At 45.5% G+C, this 27,218-nt stretch overlaps 1 protein-coding gene across 1 annotated transcript in view; it reads right to left on the bottom strand.

Moving 5' to 3' along the window:
- Positions 1 to 25,539, bottom strand: part of FZD3 (frizzled class receptor 3) — a 104,993-nt gene extending 79,454 nt beyond the window's left edge. The window contains exons 1-2 of the mRNA XM_068143178.1: positions 25,488 to 25,539; positions 16,932 to 17,466 (exon numbers count right to left, since the gene is read on the bottom strand). Coding sequence (XP_067999279.1) covers positions 16,932 to 17,183 — 252 coding nt within the window. The 5' untranslated portion in view covers positions 17,184 to 17,466; positions 25,488 to 25,539. The remainder of the gene's footprint in view (positions 1 to 16,931; positions 17,467 to 25,487) is intronic.
- Between the last annotated feature and the right edge of the window lie 1,679 nt (positions 25,540 to 27,218).

Here is a 27,218-nt window from a genome sequence, read left to right as displayed (position 1 = left end):
AGCCTGACCAAAACTATCAACTTCAGAATAAAACTAAGCTCCCCCAGTTGATTTTTCTTCCCTTAAGTTAATATTTTACCAGATAAATATTTGACAGAAATTCCCACAGTATCTCTGTGTATTTGTTTCTGTGGCACCCTAAAAGCAGGCCTGCCTCGCTCAAAAGAGATTAAAGTATATTTTCACCTCAAAGGTCCAGAAGTTTCTCCCTGTTGAGGACAGAAATTTGTAAGCCTAGCTCTCCTCTGTGGAACTAGCACATCTGTGGGGGAAAATTGCTTCCACACTGTGCCCTGTGTCTCTTTGTAACACTCTGGACAAGTAGGACAAGACATCACACAATTAACAGGATTAACAAGACAGTGGGTGGAGAGAGGGGACAGGGATGGAAGGAAACAAGGAAAGACAAAAAGCTTGTGCAACTACTGTGTGAGATCACTAGACCCAAGTCCTTTTCCTGCTGAACAGAATACAGGGAAGCAAATATCTCTGGGTGTTGTGGAAGAAGTATTCCCTCAAAACATATCTCGGACAGTAAGTGACACAAGCACTGTAAATGTACTTGGTGTCAGGCTGTGTATGGAACAGACTGCAGCAGGGGAAGCAAAGCAGAATGGAGTCATTGAGATCAAACTATGAGAGAGCAGGTCAGACAAATAGGAAAGACTACAGGCCAGAGATGTACCATTTGAGAGTGATGTGAAAGACAAGAGGAATAAGCATGTTTTCCCATTGATTGCCTCTTTGAGTAATTGCCCAGTGCTGCAAAGTTCCTTTTATATAGACTTGTGTCTAAAAGGATGGAAAATGCAATTGAGCAAGGAGCAGGTGTGGGGCTCAAAGGTATGGAAGGCAAAAAATGCTGGAAGTCTACTGTGATCAGCCCTGTTCGGTTAGCCACAACAGGGCTCATCTGGCACACCACAGATGACCAGTCAGAAGGAGGTTCTGCTCTGAGGAACCATAGAAAGTTCAGAGAGCAGAGGTGGCTTTCCAACTACCTTTTTCTCTTAAATCTCAAAAGCAGCAGGATGGGGACAGTGCATTGGAGGGTATGTATGTGCATTTTTAGTTTTTCATGATGAGTTCTGCCCAATAGCTCGTCTGATATCATTCACACTTAGCTCCCACTGCCTCCCACCTCACAGATTAGGACCAACACTGAGAGATCAAAAATGCATCCTTTATCTGTCGTGCTGGCTCCTCTCCAATGGGTACAACAGGTTGTGTCAGAGGAAATCAGTTACCACTGCAGGGGAACTGCAAGTCACAGCTCTTTTACAGTCCTGGCTTCAATTCAATGCCCCTTTCTTGAGCCCCCTCTGTGACCCCAGCTACTAATAGCAACTAGCACAAAGTGGGAGGGGAATCAATCCCTGAAATTTAAAAGCCTGGAATCTTACTATTGCCAGACAAAAGCAACTGCCTTCTATTGTGTCAAAGAAAAAGTAACCTATGGATCTGAAGAATTATGTTGCCTTTTTGTGATGTCACTTTAATTAAAGTTATTCTGAATAACAAGAATAATTTAGAGTCACAGAATTGTTTAGGCTGGAAAAGACCTTTGAGATCATCGACTCCAACTATTAATCCAGCAATGCCAGGCCACTGCTAAGCCATGCCCCTTAGCACCGCACCTATAGAGTTTTTCATTCCCTCCAGGGATTGTAACTCCACCACTGCCCTGAGCAGCCTGTTCCAGGCCTTGAAAACCCTCTGGGGTAAGAATTTGTTCTTCATGCCCAACCTAAACCTGCCCAGGCACAACCTGAGGCCATTTCCTCTCGTCCTATCATTTGCTGCTTGGGAGAACAATTTGCCCCTAGTTATGAAGTAAGACTATGGAAAAAGTCTGTGCTCTTCAGGGGCTGAGACTTTTCAGTATTTCACCCACAAAATGTTTTAAAGAGCAGTTTTTATTCCCCCCCTCTCCTTTTTATTATTGAGAGTTGGCATCCAAACTGAAACCCAAGGTCAAACTGTTATTCTTCTCTGCAGTCATGTTTCCATACTGCAACTGCCAGATCTGGCCACAACGATAAAAATGTGCAGTAAGACAGAAGAAGGAACACTCATGAGCAGGAATTTGACTAATGGGTCTGCTGATTCTGAATGACATATATTCATCCACTCCTACACAAAAAAAAAAAAAAAAAAAAAAAAAGATGCACAGATGGTAGATAATTGACAGTCTAATAGAATCATTAGGAAGGAAAAAAAATGTAAGAGGTGTAAGTTTTTAGGGCAAAATGTTAAAAGCATGAATGATGCTTTTGGACCTATGAGGGGGAAAAGCCAAATGAATGGCTGAGCAGAACTTGCTCACTGAATTTTAAAAGGAAGATGTTTCTCCTTGCTTAGTGCCACCAACATGATACATTTTGCTCTATAAATCAAAAACAGGGAATATAAACAATTTTGCAAAGTGAAAGCAACTTTTAAAAGATAAATTTCAGGTTTCCACCAGACACAAAGATGAACTACAAGGAGCTTTCCTTCCTTCCTTGTTCAAATTCAAATCAACCAGCCTCCTTTGTGCTTCTGTTCTCTCCTCTTTTAAAATTTCCTTCCTTGTTTCCATGGGAACCCCCTTGCTGACAAGCCTCCTAGCAGAGCAAGAGGCCAAGCTTAGCAAAGGGTGTGAAAAGGGGAGAGAGTCAAAGGGCAGAATTTGGCTCTGGAGAATCAAGATGCCAACCTTTGACACCCCACAAAAGGGAAGTAACCATAGGAACTAACTCTATGGGACAGGGGCAGGGAGGAGGAGAGAGTATCATGGCTAAATCCACAAGATGAGAAACTGTGACCATTTGAGGTTGTGCCTTTAAGAAAGAGACAGTGCTGAGACACTCTGGCTGAATGTTTTGGAATATTAATGAAAACAATCAGATGTTCTAAACTAATTTCATTGGTGGATTGGTAGAATGCAATTTTAAGTTTTGAGTTCAGTTGGAACTTTCCTCAGTTCGCTCCCTTCCTTCTCCCTTTCCAGCTCGTCTGCTTTTGGGCTCCCTGCCAGAGTGACCTTGGACAGATAAGCATGTGGCCTACTAACACTTTGCTTTAATTAATAACTGTTCTTTTTCTCTCTTTCTAACCCTCTTTGAGGAAAAAGGGGAGAGAAGGGGGTACGGGGGGAACCCTCCTCCTGTATTACTGTTTTTTTTTTTTTACTTTGCTGTATATTTCTGTATATATGTTGTAAATACTGTAAATTGTGTACATATCCTGCATTCTCCAAAATTGCTTATAAAATATAGCATTTTTCCTTTGCTTCTCCAGCTGGCTAGCTGTGGTTTTTCTTCTTCTTTGTGGGGGAGAGAAGGCTGGGCTGCTCTCTCCAAAACCACCACAGAAACAAAATGGAAAAGGCATCTTTAAAAAAAGGCAGTGCTGAACCTTCAGTGAAAAAAAGTCTTACAAATGGACTAACTTAAAATACAACTTTAAGGAACAAGCATACAACATTGTGCTAGTTTTAAGTCCACCTAACAGCATCAAATTAATTTATATGGGACCATACAGAATCTGTGCAGAACTGATTCTTAAATTCAATATGAGTATTTAATCATAGAATCACAGAATCCTTTAGGTTGGAAGGGACCTTTAAAAGCCATCTGTTCCAGCACCCCCCATAGTGAGCAGGGACATCTGCAACTAGATGAGGTTGCTCAGAGCCCCATTTAATCTGACCTGGAATGGTTCCAGGGATGGGGCTTCTACCACCTCTCTGGTTAACCTGGGCCAGTGATTCTATGATTTCTATAATTTTTCACATCAATAATACTCTTTATAACCATATTTTATTAAAGACGTAACTCTTCTTCAAGCCCTAAGTGATGCAAGATCGAACAATGAACTCAAATTCACAAACCCTGGGCTCCTCAACCATTAGGGATAATTTTACAGCCCACAGGCTATCTACCTTGGGTACCAGTTTGGTGCTAGATGTAGGGCAAACGTTGTCTCAGTTTCCTGCAGAAAGTCACAAAACCCTCCTGCATCTGCAGCTCTTAATGACCAAGAGACAAAATGGGGAGTAAAGCAGCAGACACATATGCATTTACTTAATAAGGTTCATCCTTTGAATATTAAAAACATGCTTTAGTGAGCTCTTCTCATACCACAGAACACAACAGCTTCACAGACAAACTTCCTCTAAAATCACCACAAGAATCTCCTAAAAGAAGAAAACTGCAGCCATAGCAGCAAGACAAATTATAACATTTATAGATGCTCCTTGGTGATGAAGTTGGTTTTGTTCTCTTGTCTTGTCAGCCTGTTGCAGCTTCCATTTTAAATTCAACTATCCTATAACTGGAACTATCATGACACACTAGAGAAAGGAAAGAAAACCCCACCACTTCCAAGTGATCAGCAAAATGACAAGTATATCTCAGCTAGCCCACACAACCTTTTAGTCCAATGTTTTTTAAGTAGTCCACTATTATTTACCTGCCTGTCAACTACTTGCACATTCTGAAAAAATGACATGTCAAAGGGACAGAAAACTAAAGAGTTTCCAACTTATTATGTCACCTCACAAGTTATAACTGACTTAGCTAAATAGTCTTTGTATCAGAAGAGTATAAAGGGGGAAGAGAAAGGTCTTGCTAGTAACTTGGACTAACCAGAATTGTTAATTCTGCAGTTCACATGCTAAACCTTTGCCTTACCAGGGACAAGATTTAATGTGTGCATGTGTGGAACACAAGGTGGCTATTTCAGTACTCTCCAACTTACACATACAACCAGATGTAAAGCCAAACCTAATTACGGTAACCTCTACTACTACTACACCATCAAATATACAACATAAACATGGGTTTTGTCCCACAGCAGCTGCCACCAAGATAATCAGCTCATTGGTTTTGTTTAAGGTAAAGAAAAAGCATGCAACAACCAGTCTGCATGCTTGCTGTAAATGAGAGGAAAGGTACAGGGTATGATCAATATTCCCTTAATGCTCCAGCACAACATTCTTTTGACTCTCAGTTTACACTTGTGGACGAATATAAAGCTGAAACTGACTATAAAGTACATTGTCATTTAACAATTCAAAATAAATTCATGTGTGTTCCACCTTGCCTAAAAATTCCTTTTAAAGCCTCCACCAGATGCTGCCGAATTAGCCACACTGCAGAGCCATCTGCCTTCATGGCCCTGAAAACAAGCCCACTGTGAATAGATGTTGATTAAAATTTTATTTAGAATAAACCTTTATTTAGAATAAACCAAACCAGGTTGGAAGAGACCTTCAAGATCATCGCATCCAACCCATCAACCAATCCAACCCACCCAAACAGCTAACCCATGGCACCAAGTACCCCATCAAGTCTCCTCCTGAACACCTCCAATGACGGCGACTCCACCACCTCCCTGGGCAGCCCATTCCAATAGGCAATCACTCTTTCTGTATAGAACTTCTTCCTAACATCCAACCTGAACCTCCCCTGGCGCACCCTGAGACTGTGTCCTCTTGTTCTGGTACTGGGTGCCTGGGAGAAGAGACCATCATCTGCCTGTCTACAACCTCCCTTCAGGGAGTTGCAGAGAGTGATAAGGTCACCCCTGAGTCTCCTCTTCTCCAGGCTGAGCAACCCCAGCTCCCTCAGTCTTTCCTCATAGGGCTTGTGTTCCAAACCCCTCACCAACTTCGTTGCCCTTCTCCGGACTCGTTCCAGCAAGTCAACATCCTTCCTAAACTGAGGGGCCCAGAACTGGACACAGGACTCAAAGTGTGGCCTAACCAGTGCAGTGTACAGGGGCAGAATGACCTCCCTGCTCCTGCTGGCCACACTGTTCCTGATGCAGGCCAGGATGCCATTGGCCCTCTTGGCTGCCTGGGCACACTGCAGGCTCATGTTCAGCCTACCATCAACCAGCACCCCCAGGTCCCTCTCTGCCTGGCTGCTCTCCAGCCACTCTGACCCCAGCCTGTAGCACTGCATGGGGTTGTTGTGGCCAATGTGCAGAACCCGGCACTTGGATGTGTTCAATCTCATGCCATTGGATTCTGCCCATCTGTCCTGCCCGTCGAGGTCCCTCTGCAGAGCCTCCCTACCCTCCAGAAGATCAACTCTTGCCCCCAGCTTGGTGTCGTCAGCAAATTTACTGATGATGGACTCAATGCCCTCATCCAGATCATCAATAAAGATGTTAAAGAGCACAGGGCCCAGCACTAATCCCTGGGGCACACCACTAGTGACTGGCCGCCAGCTGGATGCGGCACCATTAACCACCACTCTCTGGGCTCGGCCATCCAGCCAGTTCCTAACCCATCGCAGTGTGCTCCCGTCCAAGCAATGGGCTGACAGCTTGCCCAGCAGTTTGCTATGGGGGACAGTGTCAAAGGCCTTGCTGAGGTCCAGGTAGACTACATCAACAGGCCTCCCCACATCCACCAGGCGGGTCACCTGATCGTAGAAGGAGATCAGGTTGGTCAGGCAGGACCTGCCCTTCCTAAATCCATGTTGGCTGAGCCTGATCCCTTGGCCATCCTCTAAGTGCTGTGTTATTGCACTCAGGATGGCCTGTTCCATGATCTTGCCTGGCAAGAGGTCAGGCTGAGAGGCCTATAATTCCCTGGCTCATCCAACCGGCCCTTCTTATGGATGGGCACCACGTTGGCCAGCTTCCAGTCCTCTGGGACCTCGCCAGTGAGCCAGGACTGCTGGAAAATGATGGAGAGTGGCTTGGCCAGCTCATCTGCCAGCTCTCTCAGCACCCTAGGATGAATCCCATCTGGTCCCATGGACTTGTGGGGATCCAAGCTGCTAAGGAGAGTTCCAACCACCTCCTCATGGAACATAGGGAAACTGTGCAGCTCCCTGGCTCCTCCTGCCAGCTCTGCAGGCCAGCTGTCAGGAAGATATTCTGTCCTGCTAGTAAAAATTGAGGCAAAGAAGGTGTTAAGTTTCTCTGCCTTTTCCTCATCCTTTGTTACAATGTTCCCCTCCGTGTCCACCAAGGAGTGGAGGTTGTCCTTTCCCTTCCTCTTACTATTAATGTATTTATAGAAGGACTTTTTGTTGTCCTTCACAGTAGAGGCCAGTTTAAGCTCCAAGTGTGCTTTTGCCACCCTAATTTTCTTCCTACAACACCTAGCAACATCCTTAAACATTCCGTGGGTTGCCACCCCTCTCTTCCAAAGGTGATACACCCTCTTTTTTTCCCTCAGTTCCATTAAAAGTTCATTAACCATCCAGGCTGGCCGTCTGCCCCGGCGGCTCATCTTCCGGCACATTGGCACAGCCTGTTCCTGCGCCTTCAACAATTCTTCCTTGAAGCAGGTCCAGCTCTCCTGGACCCCTTTATTATTAAGGGCTTTATCCCAAGGAACCCTCTGAATTAGTTCCTTGAGTAACCCAAAGTCTGCCCTCCGGAAGTCCAGAGTGGAGGTCTTCTTGCTGCCCCTCTTGGCTTGACCAAAAACCGAGAATTCAATTATCTCGTGGTCACTGGACCCCAAACACCCTCCAACCACCACATCGCCCACCAGCCCTTCCCTGTTGGCGAAGAGGAGGTCAAGCATAGCCTTGCCCCTGGTAGGCTCTCGCAGCACCTGGGATAAGAAGCTGTCCTCCATGCATTCTAAGAACCTCCTAGACTGTCTCCTCTCTGCTGTGTTGAGATCCCAGCAGATGTCGGGCAGGTTGAAGTCGCCCATGAGAACAAGGTCCGGAGATCTTGAGACAGCCCTAAGCTGCCTATAGAATGCTTCATCAACATCTTCCTCCTGCTTGGGTGGTCTATAACAGACTCCAACCAGGGTGTCTGCCCTGCTGGTCTTCCCTCTAATTCTTATCCACAAGCATTCAACCCGATCGTCCCTAATCTCCATCTCAATGGCATCTAGTGCCTCCCTGATGTACAGGGCCACCCCTCCACCCCTTCTTCCTTGCCTGTCTCTCCTGAAGAGCTTGTAACCGTCAATTGCAGCGCTCCAGTCATGTGAGTCATCCCACCACATCTCTGTGATGGCAACTACATCATAATTTTCCTGCTGCACCAAGGCTTCCAGCTCCTCCTGTTTGTTACCCATGCTTTGTGCATTAGTGTACATGCACTTCAGCTGGGCTGCTGGTTTCACCTCTGACTCTAGCTTGTTGCCCCCAGACTCTTGTCTGAGAGGACTATTTTCCGCCCCTTCCCCCTTCGAAACTAGTTTAAAGCCCTGTCTATGAGACCCGCCAATTCCCTTCCCAGGATCTTTTTACCTTTGGGGGACAGGCCGTTCTCATATACAGTGATCTTTCCCCTTCTCTGGGACAGATGTACTCTATCTGTTGCCAGCTGGCCTGGTGCAGTAGAATGTTTCCCAATATCAAAAAAAACAAAATTCTTTTGACTGCACCAGCCTCTAAGTCACTTGTTAACTGTAGCTGCTGACCTGTTCCTTACTGTATTCCCTCCTGCAGTTAAGGGTATTGATGAAAAAATTATTTGTGCCCCTGACCCCTCAACCAGGTCTCCCAGGGCCCTGAAGTCATCTTTGATAGCCCTGGGAGTTCTGGTTGCAACATCATCATTCCCTAACTGCATAACTAGTAAAGGGTAGTAGTCAGAGGGCTGCACCAGTCTAGGCAGCCTACTGGTAACATCATTAACTTGGGCTCCTGGCAGACAACAGAGTTCTCTATGTGATGGGTCAGGCTGACATATAGGGCCCTCCATTCCCCTCAGAAGGGAATCACCAATAACAATTACCCTCATCTTTTTTTTGAGGGAACAGGTCCTGATGCCAGCGGAAGGCTGTTTAACGGATAAAACAAATCATTACATAAAACTGATGGTTTTTTTCATATGCCTGCACTAAACTATTAAAACTAAACTTCATTTCCATACATTTCCAGTCAAAGATGAGGCTCTTTCCCCTTTCTTCCTTATTTAAGCCTCTACAAAAATTCAAAGTAAGTACATGTGGTGGTTTGAGAGAGAAGGCCTAAGTTTTCTCTCCCCCACAAAGAGGAAAAAAAACACAGCTAACTCAGCCGGAGAAGTAGAAGGGATGCTATATTTTACAAGCAACGTGGAAAATGCAAGATATGTACACAATATATACAGTATTTACAATATATATACAGAAATATACAGCAAAGTAAAAAAAACAAGAATACAGGAACGAAATTCCCTCCTCTGGAGGAGGGTTCCCCCCCTTTATCCTCCCCCCCCCCCCCCTTTTTCCCAAAGAGGGTTAGAAAGAGAGAAAAGGTAATTATTAATAAAGCAGAATTCTAGTAGGCCTCATGCAAATTAGTTGCTTATCTGTTCAAGGTCCCTCTGGCAAGGAGCCCAGAAGCAGGAAAGCTGGAAGGGGGAAGGAAAGGAGCGAACTGAGGAAAGTTCCAACTGAACTCAAAACTTAAAGTTGCATTCTACCAATCTACCAATGAAATTCGTTTAGACCTGTCTTTTGTTTACAGAACATTCAGCCAGAGTGTCCCAGCACTGCCCCTTTCTTAAAGGCACAGCCTCGAATGGTCACAGTACAAAGAGGGGAGATTTAGACTAGATGTAAGGAGGAAATTGTGTACACTGGGGGTGGTGAGACATTGGCCCAGGTTACCCAGAGAGGTGGTAGAAGCCCCATCCCTGGAGCCATTCCAAGTCAGGTTGGCCAGGGCTCTGAGGAACTTGATGTAGCTGAAGATGTACCTGCTCACTGCAGGGACGTTGGACTTGATGACCTCTAAAGATCCCTCCCCACACAAACCATTCAGTGATTCTACACATGCATAGTTTTATGCGAACATAAATTATTGTCTCACATGGCTGCTCTTCCTGTCTGTTAGTTTCATTGAATATTCAATATTCATTCAGATGATCTTGAGGTTCACTGGAGCTCAGTGTGAAAAGGATTGGATTGATGATCTTAATATGAGTCTGCCTAAGGCTATGCTCAAGAAACAGCTTCCTCAGAAGCCTCTTTTTACAGAGCTGCCAGATCATACTAATTTTTTTTATCTACTTGGGGATGCAAAGACTCTACTACTTCTCAAATTGTTCCTATCCCCCCCAGAGGTTTCACCTTCACAGATCAAGAATGAAGCCACAAGCTGACAGGTTTCAAACAGACAAATCTCAGATATTCTTAGAGCAGGAATTTCTAAGCAGTGCATCACTGGGCACTCCTTTACTCTGCAGAATCATCTTTACAATTCTAGCTTCAAGATAGTCTGGTTTAACAATAAAACAATCCACATCTTTCCATGGCTATTTCTAAAGTAAAAATTCAGAGTGGGAATAAGGGAATATAAAGTTAATAAAGGAGTAAGTTCTAATCAGATGGTGTGCTGCTTGTGTTCTTATGATCATGTACAGTTCCATTGTTCTGCAAGCATCATAATCTAAAGAGAAAATTAATCCCTTCTGCACATTAGTGTCTAAGATTAGGATGCTTACAAAACACCAGCTGATTAAAACCTGCTTTTCCATTAGCTTTCTATTCTTACACAAATTTTTTGATGCAGAACTGAGGAATACAGAAAGCCAAACAAAAAGTGCTGAGATTTCAAAGGCATAGTGCACAAGCAAAGCAAAAAGGAATAAAGATGGAATTGGGGGTGGGGGAGGGAAAGGGGGAAAGAAGTTAAAGATTTTCCACCCTGCACTCTCCCCATCCTTGTGGATGAGTGGGAAAGAAAGAAAGATGCTCCCCACTTGCATCCAAAAATATCACTCAAAACTAGATGAGGGATGGGGCAATATTACCTCCCAGCTCCAAGGGAGACAGGAATCACATCCACATAAAACAAGGTCAGTGCATTTTGCACACTTTTCCTGGCCCTTATGAAAACCAAGAACTGAGACACAGTATTCCACATTAAATTCAAACCTCAATTATCTTAAATAGAATCATAGAATGATTTAGGTTGGAAGGGACCTCCAAATGTCATCTAGTCCAAACCCCACTGCAGTTAGCAGAGTGTAGTGGTTTGAGCCTTAACTGAGAGTTAAAGGCTCAAATGGGGAAAAGGCTGAGAATCTTTTCCCCACTTCCCCCCACCTCCTCCCTCCAAACAGGGAGAGGAGGGGAAAAAAAAAAAAAAAAGGGAAAGGAGCAAATCCACTAAGCAACAATCTGGAGTCAGCTTGGAAGTAGAGAGGCAAATAATTTTTTTTTCTTCAAATTATATATATATAACAATAACAGGGAAAAAAAGGTTCACAAGGGCAAGGAACAAGAATGGATGGGAGGGGGACAGAAAAGAATAATACAAAACCAGTCTTTCTCTGAGGAGGTGCAGAGGCAGCAGGGAGAAGGATCAGGTCCGGCCACGTGGCTGAGGATCAGGAGGGCAGCTGCAGTAGCTCTCACCCAGCAGAGGCAGGAGCCAAAAAGGAGATCCAACAGCTATGATGTCCTGCTTTTTATACCCTTGCTGGGCAGGGAGGGGGGAGTGGAACAGACTCAGCTTTCCCAGGGGGAAACGCCCTGCAGGGAGTGTAAAGTACCCGCAAGCCCTCCACCCTGCTTTCTTCTTTTGTTTTCAGAAAAAGGTGTTAACCCACCACACAAAGACATCCTCTACTAGATCAGGTTGCCCAGAGTCCTGTTGAGCCTCACCTTGAGTATCTCCTCAACCACTTCCCTGGGCAACCTGCTCCAGTGTTCCATATTCTCGTGGTAAGGAACTTGCTCCTAACATCCCATCTAAACCTATTCTGCTCTAATTTCACACCATTACCCCTCATCCTATCACTGGAGCCCTTTGTTTCACTCCAGCTTTCTTGTAGGCCCCCCTTCAGGTGCTGGAGTCTACAAATCAGTAATAATATATGTCTGATAGTTAAGCTATTTGAGAAACACCACTAAAATGAGCCACTCAGCATGTGACCAAGCTATATTGGTAAAACTCCAATCTCAGAAGCTAAGGCTGGCTAGGAGTAAATATAGCTATGTCTTCTGTTGATGCCATTTTTAACTGTAGTCTGTTTGGTTTCCATTTAAAAAGGACTTAAAAAAAAGAACTAAGACTCCAAAATCACTGCTGGGAGGAGAAACAAAAATACTGCCACAAAAAAGGAAACTATGTTATACACACAGAATGTAGATACCAAGGATATGAAGTTTTGCAGCACACACTAATTTTGAACCAGAGTGTGAAAAATCAGGTCTCTTCACATCTGCTCTATGGCAAAGCCGATTAGCTCTGTTTCTAAATATTTAAAATTTCATGACTGGATAATTTATTTTTATTAACTCAGTGATTCCCAGATGGTGAACCCTGCCACACTGATGGAGTAGGAGAGCATTGGTTGGAAAAGACCTTGAAGATCATGTAGTCTAATCTTTAATGCAGCACTGCCAGGTCACCACTAAACCATGTACCTCAGCAATACATCTACACAGCTTTTTAATCCCACTGCCCTGGGAAGCCTGGACCAGTGCCTTGCAACCCTCTTGGGTAAGAAATTGCTCCTTATGTCCAACCTAAACTTCCCCTGGCCCAACTTGAGGCTGTTTCCTCTCATCCTGTCTCTTATTCCTTAGGAGAAGAGGCCAACCCCTCCCTTGTGGCTTCATGGCTCTTCTTCATGACCCACTCCAGCCCCTCAATGACCTTCTTCGAGTGTGAGGCCCAAAACTGAATCTAGCATTCCAGGTATGATCTCACCAGTGCCATGGGGACAATCTCTTCCTGGGTCCTGCTGGCCACACTATTGCTGATCAAAGCCAGGATGCTGTTGGCCTTCTTGGTCACCTGGCACATGCTGGCTCATCTTCAGTTGGCTGTTGACCAGCAGTCCCAGGGACTTTCCAGCTTCTCTTCCCCAGGTCTGGAGTACTGCATGAGGTTGTTGTGACCCAAATGCAGGACCCACCATTTGGCCTTGTTGAACCTCAGTCCATCCACCCAGCCTGTCCAGATCCCTCTGTAGAGCCTCCCCCCGTCAAGCAGATCAACATTCCAGTCTAACTTAGTCGTGTCTGCAAACATACTGAGGCTGCCCTCAACCTCATTAACCAGATAATTAATAAGATACTAAAAAGGTCAGGCACCAGTACTAAACTCTGAGGAACTTCACTTGTGACTGCCCACCAAGTGGATTTATGAGACAGCCTTACTCTTTTCTCCTTCTAGCTACAACCAAGTCAACTGCAAAATGGCATTATTTCTCTATTGCCCCCTTCGCTTCTTCTACCAGCACACTTAGCCAGCCTGTCTACAGTGCATCCATAAGTCCTCCTGACTGCTCTTTTTTGATATGCAAAATTGGAATGAAGTTGTGAGAGAGTGCAAAGGAAGAGCCTGTTATCTCCTATGCCCACATGGTCATCATCTCATTTCTGGAGTGTTTGACCTCTGGTATAATCCCAAAAGACAACATTTCAGTTCTCACCCAGAAGGAACCATTTAGCCCTCAGTTCTGCCTGGTTTCTGTCCTTGAAATCCTCTTTGATCCCTAGCATCATTTGTGAGGTCTCTCAAAAATCAGGGGAAGGAGAAGGAAGTGCTGGCAGTATGTTTAACTGCAGAAAAGCTGGCAATCATCATATTAAACCACTTCTTTTCATCAGTGACAAAAGCTTTAACAGCATGCTCCCAGGCTGCAACAGGCTACCAGGTTATGTGTTCTTTGACAAAAATATTTGTTGTCAAAAACTGCATTAAAGCAGATAAAAACCACTGATTCATATAAAAAACCACTGCTTGCTAGTCTTACACCTAAGCAAATCCTCCAAGGCCAAAGGAATATTAAGCAAGAAAGGGGACAACAGATAATTCTTCATGTTGTAGCAATAATAATCCAGGAGATGGGTAAACACATTCAGATCCCTCAGAGAAAAGGGGTAATTTTGTCATCTTCACAGCCTCACACAGCACACAATCTGTGTAACACAGCAGAACTGTGGCAGCAGCACAGTGTGACATCATCTCAATGTCACAGAACTATTTAGAGAGGAGTTTTAACCACAGAGCTGAAGCAGACTGTGCTAGATGGGTATTGCAATAAAACAACCTGTTAATAGATGATACAATATTTTAAAAGACCTACAAGATGTTTCACATAACAGCAGGTAGCAGATAAAAGGCAGGGTCAGCAGCTGTGACGCCGGCAGCACGTGCAGCAGGTGCTGCCGTGCAGGACTGCAGGGCAGGACAGCTCCCAGCTCCGGCCTGGACAGCTCAGCCCCGGCTCCAGGCTGCCGAGGAGCCTCCCAAAATATGTGGGTTTTACAGCCATCACCTTAGAACTCCGTACTCTGTCATAACCAAGTGGCCAAGAGTGCAAACAGCATCCTTGCCTATATCAGCAATAGTGTGGCCAACAAGACTAGGGCAGGGATCATCCCCCTGTACCGGACACTGGTGGGGCCACACCTTGAATCCTGGGCTCAGTTTTGGGCCCCTCACTCCAAGAAGGATGTTGAAATGCTGAAGCAGATGCAGAGAAGGGCAACAAAGATGATGAAAGACCTAGAGCACAAATCTTGTGAGGAGCAGCTGAGGGAACTGGGGTTGTTCAGGCTGGAGAAAAGCAGGCTGAGGGGAAACCTCACGCTCTACAACTCCCTGGAAGGAGGCTGTAGTGAGGTGAGAGCTCAGTCTATTCTCCCAGGTAACAACCGATAGAAGAGGAAAAAACCTGAAGGTGCAGCAGGGGAGGTTTAGATTGCATATTAGAAAAAATTTCTTCACAGAACTTGTTGTCAAGGCTGCCTAGGGCAGTGGTGGAGTCCCTGTTCCTGGAGGGATTTAAATCTGTGTAGATGTTTTATTGAGGGATATTGTTTAGTGGTGACCTGGCAGTGCTGGATTAACAGCTGGACTTGATGATCCAAAAGGTCTCTTCCTACCAAAGGTGTTATATGACTAGTGTGACAATTTGTGCTAATCAGCATTACTCCTTTTAAAAAAATGTAGGTGAAAAACCACTCTTTTTACCCTCTGCTACAGCCAAATAGATGTCAACAGAGGTTGCACTGGTGCAAACTGGTGTTTGTCCTCTATCAAAAGGAGTAAAAATCACTTTAGAGATACGTAGGGATAAAATAATGCTCCAGGCCTTGAATGCAGAAAGCTTTCCCTTCAATCTCCCAGGATTAGAGCACAGATGAAATGTAGCACAGAGGAAAGCTTAAGGCACTATCTTTCCTAGAGTAACTAAAGGCACAGGGGAACCAATTACAGTATGGACCAGGATACACTGAGAGAGATTCCTGATATTTTAGTTTTCTTCATTTAATCAAGATGGTTAACACCAATATTGCTGGAACATATCAAGAAAACACTGATGACATGCCCTATTATCCTTTAATAAAATATAAAGGAATCAAAGTCTCAAAAAGACAATTTACTGAGATTTTAACAGTTGTTTCAATTAAGTAATCAACAATATGGAAAGAGAAGTACAATGAATTTGCTGATGATTATACCACAGCTGTAGTAGTTCTCTTCATTGCTTCACATTCACCCTTTTTTGTACTCTTGCAGTCCAAGCAAGCTGCATTTTTCTTAAGGGTTATATTAAGAAGTGGTACTGAAAACCTGCCAGAATTACAAGGACTTCCTCCCTCAATACACAAGAGGATTCACACTGGTCCTATTTTATCACAGAATCAATAAGGTTGGAAGAGACCTCAAAGATCATCAAATCCAACCTGTCATCCAAGACCTCATGACTGCTAAACCATGGCACCAAGTGCTACATCCAATCCCCCTCCTGAACACCTCCAGGGATGGTGACTCCACCACCTGCCTGGAAAAGACCTTTAAGATCACCGAGTCCCACCATTAACCTAACACTACCAAGTCTGCTGCAAAACCATGTTCCTAAGCAGGTAAGAAAGGCCAAATATTACAAAGCTACCCAAGAAAGCAGCCTTCAGAACTAAAAATCTTCTATTTGTGGCTCATTATCCTATTTTTCTGGCACTTAGCTAAGTGACAGACCATTCAAAATAATCATTCATGATTTAGAAGAGAATAGAATTAACCAGGTTGGAAAAGACCTCCGATAAGTCCAACCTATCATCCAACACTATCTAATCAACTAAACCATGGCACCAAGCACCCCATCCAGTCTCATCACCTCCAGTGATGGTGACTCCACCACCTCCCTGGGCAGCACATTCCAATGGGCAATCACTCTTTCTATGAAGAACTTCTTCCTAACATTCAGCCCAAACCTCCCCTGGTGCAGCTTGAGACTGTGTCCTCTTGTTCTGGTAGTGGTTGCCTGGGAGAAGAGACCAACCCCCACCTGGCTACAACTTCCCTTCATGTAGTTGTAGACAGCAAGAAGGTCTCCTCTGAGCCTCCTCTTCTCCAGGCTAAGCAACCCCAGCTCCCTCAGTCTCTCCTCATAGGGCTTGTACTCCAAACCCCTCCCCAGCTTTGTTGCCCTTTTCTGGACACCTTCCAGTAAGTCAGCATCCTTCCTAAACTGAGGGGCCCAGAACTGGACACAGTATTCGAGGTGTGGCCTAACCAGTGTTGAGCACAGGGGCAGAATGTCCTCCCTGCTCCTGCTGGCCACACTGTTCCTGATACAGGCCAGGATGCCCTTGGCCTTCTTGGCCACCTGGGCACACTGCTGGCTCATGTTCAGCCTACCATCAACCAGTACCCCCAGGTCCCTCTCTGCCTGGCCACTCTCCAGCCACTCTGACCCCAGCCTGTAGCGCTGCATGGGGTTGTTGTGGCCAATGTGTAGAACCCATCACATATCTAAAGTAACATACAAACATTAGATCTAGAGTACTTCACACTGAATTAGGCAAATTTTGTAGTCATAGAATATTTTTGTATATTTTACAATACATTCTGTGAAAGTGGTAGTTTGGGTTTACATTGAAGTAATTCATTATTTTGATTTTCCCCATTTTTATTTCTAATATAAAACATCTTCCTGGATTCTGTTACCATTTATTTGTCAACTAGAGAAGAAGAATATACACGCTGCTAATAGTACAGGCTTACCTCCATTGCTAATGCTGCTGTTTGCTGGTCATAATGATTCAGAAGATTAGGCATGAAGGTGGTGTTGTAAGGCAGATCCTGGCACATCCGCAAGATGATGGGCTCACAAGAAAATAAACTGTGCCCTCTCGTGTGCCCCACCAAAACATCCAACAGCCAAAGGTAACAGAACATCCAGCTAGGAGCCATCCTTCCCCGTTGGGAATGGAGCCAGGTCCTGAGCCCAGGCAGAAAGTTCCTTTGACTCCTCATGTACCCGCAGATTTCACCTCAGTGATGACACGTTCGGTCCTGGTTTAAGGTTCTTCAGAACTGGAATGTTATTTGTATGTGTCCAGGAGCTGTATTTGAGACAGATGTGAGGAATGGACTCGATCCTTGAGGTCTCTTCCAACCTTGGTGATACTGTGAATCCTGCCTTTTCTTTTCCCAGTACTCTAAGTTATGGTATGAAAATCTTTAACCACATTCCCACACAACTGACTCCATTGTGACAGAGCAGAAGGCAAGCCACATTCTCCTTTTGTTAGGAAACCTAGAATAAAAAAAAAAACAGACAGAACACAGTAAAAAAAAAAACCTTGTGTTTGATTAAAATATTTAAACTTTAAATAGCTTGGCAGTCGAATTGCTTCAAGTTCTCACATGCAAGACTCAGTGGACCCCATGACAAGTCGGAATCCTGATTTCAAACTCTTTCTGATGGAAAAAAATTAGCATGCTTGCAAACTTGACCCAAAAATTATGGCAAAAATGAGGAATATATTTAGAATCATAGAAACACAGAATGCTTTGGTTGGGAAGGGACCTTTAAAGGTCATCTAGTTCAATCCCCTGGCAGACAGCAGGGACATCTTGGGGATATGGTTTAGGGATGAACCTTGTAGAGTAGGATTATTGGTTGGGTTTAGTAGTCCCAAGGGTCTTTTCCAACCTGAACGTTTCTCTGATTCCGTGATAGATCAGGTGGCTCACAGCCTCATCCAACTCCACCTGGAATGGTTCCAGGGATGCACTTACCACAACAGGCCCTGCTAAATCGTCTGTTCCCAGCTTTCTGATAGGCCCCTTTAAGCACTGAAAGGCCACAATAAGGTCTCCCTGGCACCTAATTTTTGTGGCCTCCTCTAGACTGGCTCCAACAGGTTCATGTCTCTCCTGTGCTGAAGACACCAGAGCCAAACACAGCACTACAGGTGGAGTCTCACCAGCATGAAGCAGAGGGGCAGATTCCCCTCCCTTGACCTGCAGGCCATGCTGCTTTGGACACATCCCAGGATGCAGTTGGCTTCTGGGCTGGTTGAGTGCACATTGCTGGCTCCTGTCCAGCTTTTCACCCAGCAGTACCCCCAAGTCCTTTTCCACAGGACATAGGATTTACTATGAAGAAAGTATTTTTAGAAGCCCCTACTCTTCACATTTAACCACATGAGCACCACAGTTGTTGACCAGACTGAAACCAAGTTATTTATGACTCAGCAACTCCACTGGTACACTCATGTCGATAGCATCTCTTTAGCTGCATGGCCTCAGAACTTCTGCTGAATAATTATAAAACAAAACAAAACAGTCACAGCCACCAACACACAAGTCCCAGCTTGCAAGGCTAAAGGCTACCGCTCTGCCCAACAAGCTACAGTCATGGTTTGGCTACCTGTGTTCAAAGAAGTCATTTTAGCCTAGTTGTAAACACATTTTTTGTTGTCTCTAACCCAGTCACACGTGTATCTCACCTCATCCTCCCCAGGAATCATTGTAACAGCTAAAGTTAAGCCAGAAGACAGTATTTTCTGACCACCCCTTTCTCCACACACTCTCAAAGATGGAAATTGCAAAGGTAGCTGCATCTGGTTCTCTGCCAGTGCCACACAACCTATAGAGCCAACTTAAACAGCAGCCTTTCCCCAGGGCTTGATCTGCTCTTGCTCAGCACAAAGGGAGTAGAGCAGGACATGGAAGCAGGACTCAGTATATCGTGTTCATCAGCTGGAGAAACAAACTCTGAAACTGGAAGCTGAAGCACAGACCAAAGTTATCAGAGCTGTAAGAGCACAAAAAAGGACCTTTTCATATAACAACTCTGTTTCACAGCAGAGAAATTTCCAAAATTCAGTCTCTAATGAACTGCTTTAAAATAATGATGGTTATAAAACGTAATAGGAATTTGGAAATGTTGTTTGAACCAGAAAACCCCAAATATTCCCTCAGTATTTGGGAGGAATAGTCCCCTGCACCAGTACAGGTTAGGTATTGACCTGATGGAAAGTAGCTCTGTGGGGAACAACCTGGTGGACAAGTTTACCATGAACCAACAATGTGCCTTGTGGTAAAGACCAGTGGTGTTCTGGAGTGCATCAAGAAGAGTGTGGCCAGCAGGTTAAGGGAGGTTCTCCTCCCCCTCTGCCATAGTGAGGCCACGTCTGGAGTGCTGGGTCCAGGTGTGGGCTCCCCAGTTCAAGAGAGACAAGGAAATACTGGAGAGAGTCCAGGAGAAGCTACAAAGATGCTGAGGAGACTGAAGCATGTTTCTTATGAAGAAAGGCCAAGAGATCTGGGGCTGGTTAGCCTGCAGAAGACAGAAATGGGATCTTCTCAGTAATGATTAATATCTAAAGGGCAGGGTGCATGGGGATGGGGCCAGACTTTTTTCACTGCTGCCCAGCCACAGGACAAGGAACATCTGAAGGTTCCATCTGAACATGAGGAAAAACTTCTTTCCTGTGAGGGTGCCAGAGCACTAGACCAGGCTGCCCAGAGAGGTTGTGGAGTCCAAACCTGCACAGACATGATCCTGGGCACCCTGCTGTGGATGACCCTGCTTTAACAGAGAGGTTGGACTAGATGACCCCCAGAGGACCCTTCCAACCCCCCAACATGCTGGGATTCTGTGATACTGATAGAGAATCTGTATTTGAGGCAGCAATGGTGTACAGAACATAAATAGTAAAACTGATCCAAATCTGGGCAAAAAAGGTAAAACATGAGGGGAAAGAAGGGAAAAAAAAAAAAAGGCAGAAAAGAGAACTATCTACACCTTAACTTAGGTGGTAGAACCAGCCAACACAGCACAAACATGTCTTGCCAGCAATCTGACTTAGTCGAGGATGTCCCTGCTCACTGAAGGGGGGTTGAACTAGATGACCTTTAAAAATCCCTTCCAACTCAAAGCATTCTATGATTCTATATTTTGAAGGAAGCACTGCTGTAAAGAGCAGTCAACACCCCAAACTGAAAAGATCTAAATTAGCCACGATATTTCGGATACGCGACATCTAACCACACCTGGGTCTGGCTTAATTTCAAGTTCACATGGCCTTGAAAGAGCTACATCCTTCTGACCTAAGAAATCTATTTCTCAGACTTACTTTTTAAGAATTTAGCATCTCCCACCTTCCAGGAAGCATTACTTAACCATAAAGGTTTCTGTGTATTCTCACCTCCTGAGCAGAAGACTGTAGACAGACAAAACCAATTCCTGTTTAGTTTTGTACAAAATGCCCTGTGAATTTAGTCCTTCAATTTCAACATTTTATTAATAGCTCCCAAAACTCAGTAAGAGAAGCCTTTTCAGTCTGTTGTCATCTCCAGAACACTGACTTCAAGCAATTTATTTTCCCCAAATATTCAGGCCACCAACTCCTAAAGACTTTATCCAACAGATGCAGTGAAGTCAACTGCAGTGTGGCTTAGCAACTGCATTTGAGATGTTCCCTGTAATTCAGGTGCCATTCCAGAAGTAGATAATGCTTCATAACAGAGGTTCAGGAGGCACACAAGATGAACTGTACTCACACCAGTTATTCTGTTAAAGTTTGAAACACAAACATTAGGCAAATTCAGGTCACAATCTACAACTTTGGGAAAAACACCAAGAACACTTTATACAAATCATTGTATTAATGATATTATCACAGTATCACAGTATCACTTAGGTTGGAAAGGACCTCGAGGATCATCGAGTCCAACCTGACACCGCAGACTCCAAACAAATGCACACCCATCCTCTGACTGCCCTGCAACCTCAAACTGAAAAAACACAACAACATAACACCATGAAAAACTTTAAAGACTCAATAAGCCACAAAAGCTTTAACTGTGCAAAAAGCATTTAAAAAAAAATAATAATCATAGAATCAATAAGGTTGGAAAAGACCTCAGAGGTCATTAAGTCTGACCTGTCACCACAGACCTCATGACTACTAGACCATGGCACCAAGTTCCACGTCCAATCCCCTCTTGAACACCTCTAGGGATGGTGACTCCACCACCTCCCTGGGCAGCCCATTCCAATGGCTAACAACTCTCTCTGTGAGGAACTTTCTCCTCACCTCAAGCCTAAAATTCCCCTGGTGCAGCTTGAGACTGTGCCTCTTGTTCTGGTGCTGGTTGCCTGGGAGAAGAGACCAACGCCCTCCTGGCCACAACCACCCTTCAGGTAGTTGTAGACAGCAATAAGGTCTCCCCTGAGCCTCTTCTTCTCCAGGCTAAACAACCCCAGCTCCCTCAGCCTCTCTTTGTAGGGCTTGTGCTCGAGGCCTCTCCCCAGCCTCGTTGCCCTTCTCTGGACACATCCAAGAGTCTCAATGTCCTTCTTAAACTGAGGGGCCCAGAACTGGACACAGTACTCAAGGTGTGGCCTAGCCAGTGCAGAGTACAGGGGCACAATGACATCCCTGCTTCTGCTGGCCACATTTTTTCTTTTCACGTTCAAGATCTCATTACTATCTAGTATCAGAAAGGAAATTAAGAATACACTTACTAGAACCAGTGTCCTGTTTTGAGATAAAACAGAAATAATTCTGTTTGGTAATTTGACTTTTCTTCTCAGTCTCTTCTAATTAACTGCATTTTCTGCAGTCAATGGCATGTGTTTTCAGACAGTGTCTGCTTCTAGCAGTGCTAAAGCTGACATTTAGAGTTAGTACCATGGATCAAGGTCATTGATAAATCTTGCATGCCACATTGGGGTGCTGTCCTGGTTGGACATGACTAGGCCCAAAACAGGTTTCAGTAAGAGTCCTAAGGAGCTGGGGGAGATAAAAGAAAACATGTACCAATAAAAAGCCAGCCAAACCTGTTTGGCAGGTATCCTGACCACTCACTGCTGTGCTGATGCCCAGAAGGTGATTGGCCAAGTTTCAAATCACTTTTCTGCCAGTGGTCAGTTTTGTTTCAAAAAAGCACTTAAATAGAGGGGTTCTTCAGTAACCCGGCCCTTTTTTTTCTTCCCTTTGGCTCTGGTGCTACTCGCCCAAGCCCCTCCACCAGCATCCACCACGTGTATTCCAGTTTCACTTTCAGTGTCAGGCAACGTGCTTGGGTCCTATTTTTATTTTTCCTTGGCTTTACAAAATTATACCGAGAACAGAATTCTGGATTATAAACTTTCCTGCCCGCTGCTCTCAACACCAGGTCTTGGACTGATTCAGAATCTCTGGACTGAATATTGCTTCATAAGTGATTCTGATTATTGACTTCATAAAGCATATTGGACATTCATTTCCTTCTCACCCTCTGCCTTTGCTCCACCAGGGAGCAAAGGAGACCCACCTTGTTAGTGAATCAGGAATTGCGGCTCCTCACTCTCCCTTCAACTTTGAGTTTGATATCAGGAGTGCAGTTACTCTAGATCGAATCCTTCCTCTATCTAAAGTGTTCACATCATTAGTATTACCAATGTTTTGTGTAAGTGATTCCCCACCGGATACCCGAACCTAAACAAATTGTAAATAAGTTTATTAACGTTTGGCGTGGAAAAGTTATTATTAATAAAATAAATTCCTTTTATTAATTGAACATCCCACTTATCAAGCGTTAATAGCCTTATTTTCTGAATTAATTCAATTCAGGTGCACAAGAGGTGGCACGTGAGGGGAGGAGCGGACAGGACAGGTGACCCTAAACTGACCAACAAGGGATTCCATCCCACAGACATGATATTCAGGGTCAAGCCTCTTCTTCAAAGGCTGGGCATCCATGGAGGGCTTTGTCTGTTCTGCCTTCAATCCATGTTCTCCTGAATGCAGTTCCAGAATCCAGCTCCTGAACCCGATTCCCATCTGCAGCTGAGTGCAGCTGGGACTTCCCCAGTGCCTGCCCACAGCATCAGTGACATCACTGCCATCAGGGGATTGGGTTCAACATTGGTTATGTATCTATTTGTGTATTTTTCATTTTATGGTTATTTTCATTAAAGGTGTTTTCTTTTCCAAGCTATAAGTCCCTCTCCTTTATTCCCCTTCTTTTTTCTTTGAGATGTGAAAGGGGTTAATAGAGAGCATCTGTCACTCATCTGGTGGCCAGCCCAGCCCTAAAGCCAGAGAAGGACACCAAATTATACAGCCTAGCCATGAAGTGTCCTTTCATGGACAAAAAGCCCTCTCGGTGAAATTAAGAGCTGCATCATTGTGAAAGAAGACCAAAAGTTTTGCAAACAAGCATATAGATGACCTATTAATTGGTGAAGACAGACAAATGCTGTAATAAGCAATTTTCAGTGTCAAGCTACCTTCCTGACACAGATCCAGTTCTGTAAACTCTGTGCTAAGCCTCTACATATGAAATTTTGTGGTTATTTTAACATGGATATAAAACCAAAACAAAACCCTTTTGATGACACTGAGAATAAAAGAGAAGGAGGAGATAACAACCCATCCAACCCAAGGCACTGCAAAAAAACACTGTGGGTAAAGGGGGTAGGAAAGAGGTAGTTTGTTACTGTGATTATGGATTTATACATTACTTGTAATCATAATAAGCCCCTCCAATTCCTCCTGTAAAGAATAAACAAACACATGCATAGAGAACTACTACAAAGAGTGAAAAATATTTAAAGTGCAATATTTTTAAAGTACATTTTGAAGTTCCTAAGGAGGCAATAAGAGGGAGAGGCAATGAGGAAAACAAAAAAGTCACCAAACATTAGAGAGAAAGTATGTAGGTGGATTAATTCATGGTTATCTGTCCCTGAGAAATGAGGTGATAGAACAACACCTGCACAACTGAGAAGACAAGAGGAGAATGTCACCTTAGTCATTCCCCACCCAATTCTGATCACGGTGAAAGGCAAAGAACTCACTCATTGTACACAAGCACCGGCAGCACTTCCCCAACCCCTTCCCACTCACGTGAAGGCACAAAAGAAGAATACATTATTCTCCCAACTCCATTTTAATTAATCAGTGGGAAAAAAACTCCAGTGCTGTACTCCCTTGTTCCACTTCTGTTACGTATTAAGGGAGAATCACACTATAATCTCCCTCATTCTCTATTTCAATTAGAAGACCAAGGAGGAAAGAGGGCACATGCTCTTCCACACTCCTCCTCACTGAACTACATAGCAGAATGAAGACAAACAGAATCTTCTTCCTCTCTCCCTCCTTGCAGGGACACGACGACAGTCCCTGCTCCAGTCTCCAGAGGGAGGCTGGAAAGGCAGAAATCCCTTCTGGTGAGATTCTTCACGAAGGGACAGGCATCTCTCTCCCTTTGAGTTCCTATTGTTCGGAAAGCTAAAGGAACTGAAGGAAGAGCTAACTATCATTCCTTAGATTGGAAGAGAAGACAGGGTGCAGAGTCAACTAGCATCCCCTTGAATCCGCATGGTGTTTTAAAGGCAAAAGGAACAAGTGCGCACACGGGGCTATAATCTGCTTGGAATCCTGCTGCATTGCAAAGGAAAAGGCAGGAGACGTATGTGCCCTTCGTCCTGGATCCCCACTACATCGCAAAAGGAAAAGGAGAGTACATGGGCAGAGCTAGCATCCCCTCGGGTTCCTCCTGCACTGCATAGGGAGAATGGCAAGGGAGGTGTGCATGGGACGTGCATCCCTTTTCCCTAGGTCACTGCTAGCACTCTGTAGCATGAAAGGAGGCAAGAGTGGGACTAGCAACCTCTTGGGTCTCCCCAGCGCACTGCATTAAAAAAAAAAAAAAAAAAAAAAAAAAAAGAAGGGAAGCAGGGAGGGCAGACGGGGTAATGGATCCCCATGCTCTTCGGGTCCCCATTGCACTGCTGGGAGATAGAGGGGGAGCCGCACACAGCAAGGAGAAAAGGGAGGAGGGTGCACAAGGACTAACATCCCCATCGCCTGGGTGCCCAGGGCACTACGAAGGGACGATTCGCATCTCCTCCCCTTGGCTCCCTAATGGAAAGAGAGAAAAAGCCTGGGACAAGCATCTCCTTCTGCTGGTTCCCTCCGGAAAGGACAAGGGGAGCGGGAAGCTCGGAAGCAGCATCTCCCGGCTCCGAGGCGCAGCTGAGGGAAAGGGGGTGGATCCAGCACCTCCATGTCGCTCAGCGGAGGACAGGACCAGCATCCCCTGCACTTCGGTCGCCCACTGCAACGGAGTCGAGCACTTAACCCTCCGCTCGCTCCCCCGCCCAGAGGACGCTTCATGGCCGCCCCCCACAGCGCCGCCTCCGGGAGCGGGTGTCTCTGCCCGTGGGCGAGCAAGGCGGCCGTTGTAGGGTTGAAAGACCGACATCCCTGAGGAAAGCCCCTGCCCGTCTTCACAGCCCGTCCCTCTCCGCGCCGCCCGGCTCCCCGCCGTTACCTCAGCGCGGAATCCCGCCGCCGCGGCCCCGCTCCTTCCCTCAGGTGGCAGCGGCAGCGCAGGCAACGACCGCGCCTCCTCGCACCCGACCCCGCCGCAACGCCCCCCCCCCGCCCCTCGAGCCGTCACGCCCTGTCACGCCACGCCCCTCGTCTTGCCGAGGAGAACGAGCCAATCAGAATGCACAGAACTGGTTGCTAGGTAGATCGGGACCTCTGGCCCCTCGAGGGTAGGATGTGATTGGCTGGTGCTCTCCCGGGAAGTGGTTGCCATAGCGACGGGAAGCGGCCTGGCGGGAGGAGGCAGGTGAGGGGCAGCCCGGTCTGGTGCTGGGGGCCGCTGGGGACCCCGCATAGAGGCGACCGAGGTCTGGGGGAACGTGAGGTGCGTGGAGCCCCTGGGAGATGGTGGGGCACATGGAGGTGCATGGGGGACAGTACAAGGCAGTGGGGCATAAGTAGATGAATTAGTGTGGGACGCTGCTGGGACGACCACCATGTGCTATGGGGAGGGGGTTAAAAATGTGCTGGAACACAGAAGGACAGTGCAAAGAGCAGGGAGTACATGCTCCACAGGATATGCAGAGGGAGCAACGGCATGAGGATCAACAAGGCCAAGTGCAAGGTCCTGCACCCAGGTCAAGGTAATCCACCATACCAGTCCAGACTAGGGGATAAAGGGATGTAGAGCAGCTCTTTGAAGCACTTGGGGATGCTGGCAGCTACATAGCGAGGGAGGTCTGGCCCTCTGCTCCACTCTGATGAAACTTCACTCCACAGACACCCACCCCCTGCTCTGGGGGCCTCAGCACAGGAGAGACATGGACCTGTTGGAGCAAGTCCACAGGAGGCCACAAAAATGATCCAAGAGCTGGAACTAGTCTCCTGTGAGCATAGCCTGAGAGAGTTGGGCTTGTTCAGCCTGGAGAAGAGAAGGCTCTTGGGGAGACCTTCTTGCCTCCTTACAGTACTTAAAGGCATCTATAAGAAAGCTAAGGGGTTTTTAAGCCCTGGATCAGGATGCACAGGGCAGTGGTAGAGTCAGCATCCCTGGAGGGACTGAAAAGCTGTGTAGATGTGGTGCTGAGGGACATGGTTTAGTGGCAAAGTCAGCAGTGTTAGGTTAATGATTGGACACAATGATCTTAAAGGTCTTTTCTAGCCTAAATGACTATGATTCTGTATGGATTTCATTAGTGTTAGTTCAATGTACTGTCAGTCACTTACTGAGGTTTTGCTGCAAATAAGTGGTCTCATTGCCTTGGATAAGGAAGGATCTCTTAATTTCAGGTATAAAATCTTGAACATTGAGAGGCATCCTTGCTCAAGAGGAGAGATCAGCTTAGTTAAATTTTATTGACAGCTGACCTTGACTTGTCCTCACATGGGGTAATGTCATTAGGCTCTTTCTCTGCAAACTGCATCCTTAAGCCTCTGAGTGCACCAGGCTGTGTGGAACCATGAAGGCTGACTGTGACAGAGACCTGGTCAAAATCAAGAATAAAGCAAGTTTGCTTCTGAAGGACTTGTTTTGAGTATGGTTTGCACAACCCCCTGGAATGCCATTCTAGAGGGTTAAGCAGAAATTAACCCAGCTAAAGGAAATTATTCCAATGCCTTTAGTTAATATTGTGAGAAACTGGTTATAATATTTGGCTTTCGCAAGGGGAATTACTGGGGACCGTGGGGCTTGATCGTTGGGCCTGGATCGTTGGGCTGATGGTCTGTATTG

The sequence above is a fragment of the Melanerpes formicivorus genome, unplaced genomic scaffold (assembly GCF_026170545.1).
Source record: "Melanerpes formicivorus ecotype bairdi unplaced genomic scaffold, bMelFor1.0.p_v2 SCAF_9, whole genome shotgun sequence".
Lineage (NCBI taxonomy): Eukaryota > Metazoa > Chordata > Aves > Piciformes > Picidae > Melanerpes > Melanerpes formicivorus.
Note: the sequence above shows the minus strand (reverse complement) of the source record. Positions and strands in the feature narration are given on the sequence as shown.